The sequence below is a fragment of the Chiloscyllium plagiosum genome, chromosome 16 (assembly GCF_004010195.1).
Source record: "Chiloscyllium plagiosum isolate BGI_BamShark_2017 chromosome 16, ASM401019v2, whole genome shotgun sequence".
Taxonomy (NCBI): Eukaryota; Metazoa; Chordata; class Chondrichthyes; order Orectolobiformes; family Hemiscylliidae; genus Chiloscyllium; species Chiloscyllium plagiosum.
In genome coordinates, this window is record NC_057725.1 from 69696596 (window position 1) to 69697574 (window position 979).

General features: G+C 61.2%; 1 protein-coding gene across 1 annotated transcript in view; it reads right to left on the minus strand.

Annotated features, from left to right (window-relative positions):
- Positions 1-744, minus strand: part of LOC122558004 (lysosomal acid phosphatase-like) — a 45838-nt gene extending 45094 nt beyond the window's left edge. The window contains exon 1 of the mRNA XM_043706321.1: positions 468-744. Coding sequence (XP_043562256.1) covers positions 468-599 — 132 coding nt within the window. The 5' untranslated portion in view covers positions 600-744. The remainder of the gene's footprint in view (positions 1-467) is intronic.
- Positions 745-979: the final 235 nt, after the last annotated feature.

Below are 979 nucleotides of genomic sequence, written 5' to 3' on the forward strand. Positions count from 1 at the left end.
TGCTGGAGATCAGAGCTGAAAATGTGTTGCTGGAAAAGTGCAGCAGGTTAGGCAGCATCCAAGGAGCAGGAGAATCGATTTTTCGGGCATGAGCCCTTCTTCAGGATTGCCCGAAACGTCGATTCTGCTGTTCCCTGGATGCTGCCTGACCTGCTGCGCTTTTCCAGCAACACATTTCCAGCTCTGATCTCCAGCATCTGCAGACCTCACTTTCTCCTCATAGTGTTAGGTTAAAGGGGTAAATGTAGGGGTATGGGTGGGTTGCGCTTCGGCGGGTCGGTGTGGACTTGTTGGGCCGAATGGCCTGTATCCACACTGTAAGTAATCTAATCTAATCTAACCTCAATCCCCCTGGACCACCTCCCTCATATCACCCTCCACCTGCCCTATCCCACCTCTATCCTCCCTTTCCCTATCCCGCACTTCTTCCTTCCTTCCTCCAAACCCTCACTCACTCACTCACTCACCAGGTTGACAAAGTGCAGCCTCCTTCCCTCCGCCGCCCTCACCAGGCCCAGCGACACCAGGACAAGCAGCAGCACAACCCGGGAGCAGAGGATCGGCGCCATGGAGCGGGAGCCTGAGGACCGCGATACCATCAGCTGAGCACACAAGGCAGGGACGGGAGGAGCCGTGAAACCGACACCCCGCCCCTAGCGACCGAGAGGCGGGGCCCTGAGACCGACACCCCGCCCCTAGCAACCGAGAGGCGGGGCCCTGAAACCGACACCCCGCCCCTAGCAACCGAGGGGCGGGGCCCTGAGACCGACACCCCGCCCCTAGCAACCGAGGCGGAGCCCTGAGACCGACAACTCCGCCCCTAGCAACCGAGGCGGGGCCCTGAAACCGACACCCCGCCCCTAGCAACCGAGAGGCGGGGCCCTGAGACCGACAACCCGCCCCTAGCAATCGAGAGGCGGGGTCCTGAAACCGACACCCCGCCCCTAGCAACCGAGAGGCGGGGCCCTGTAACTGACAC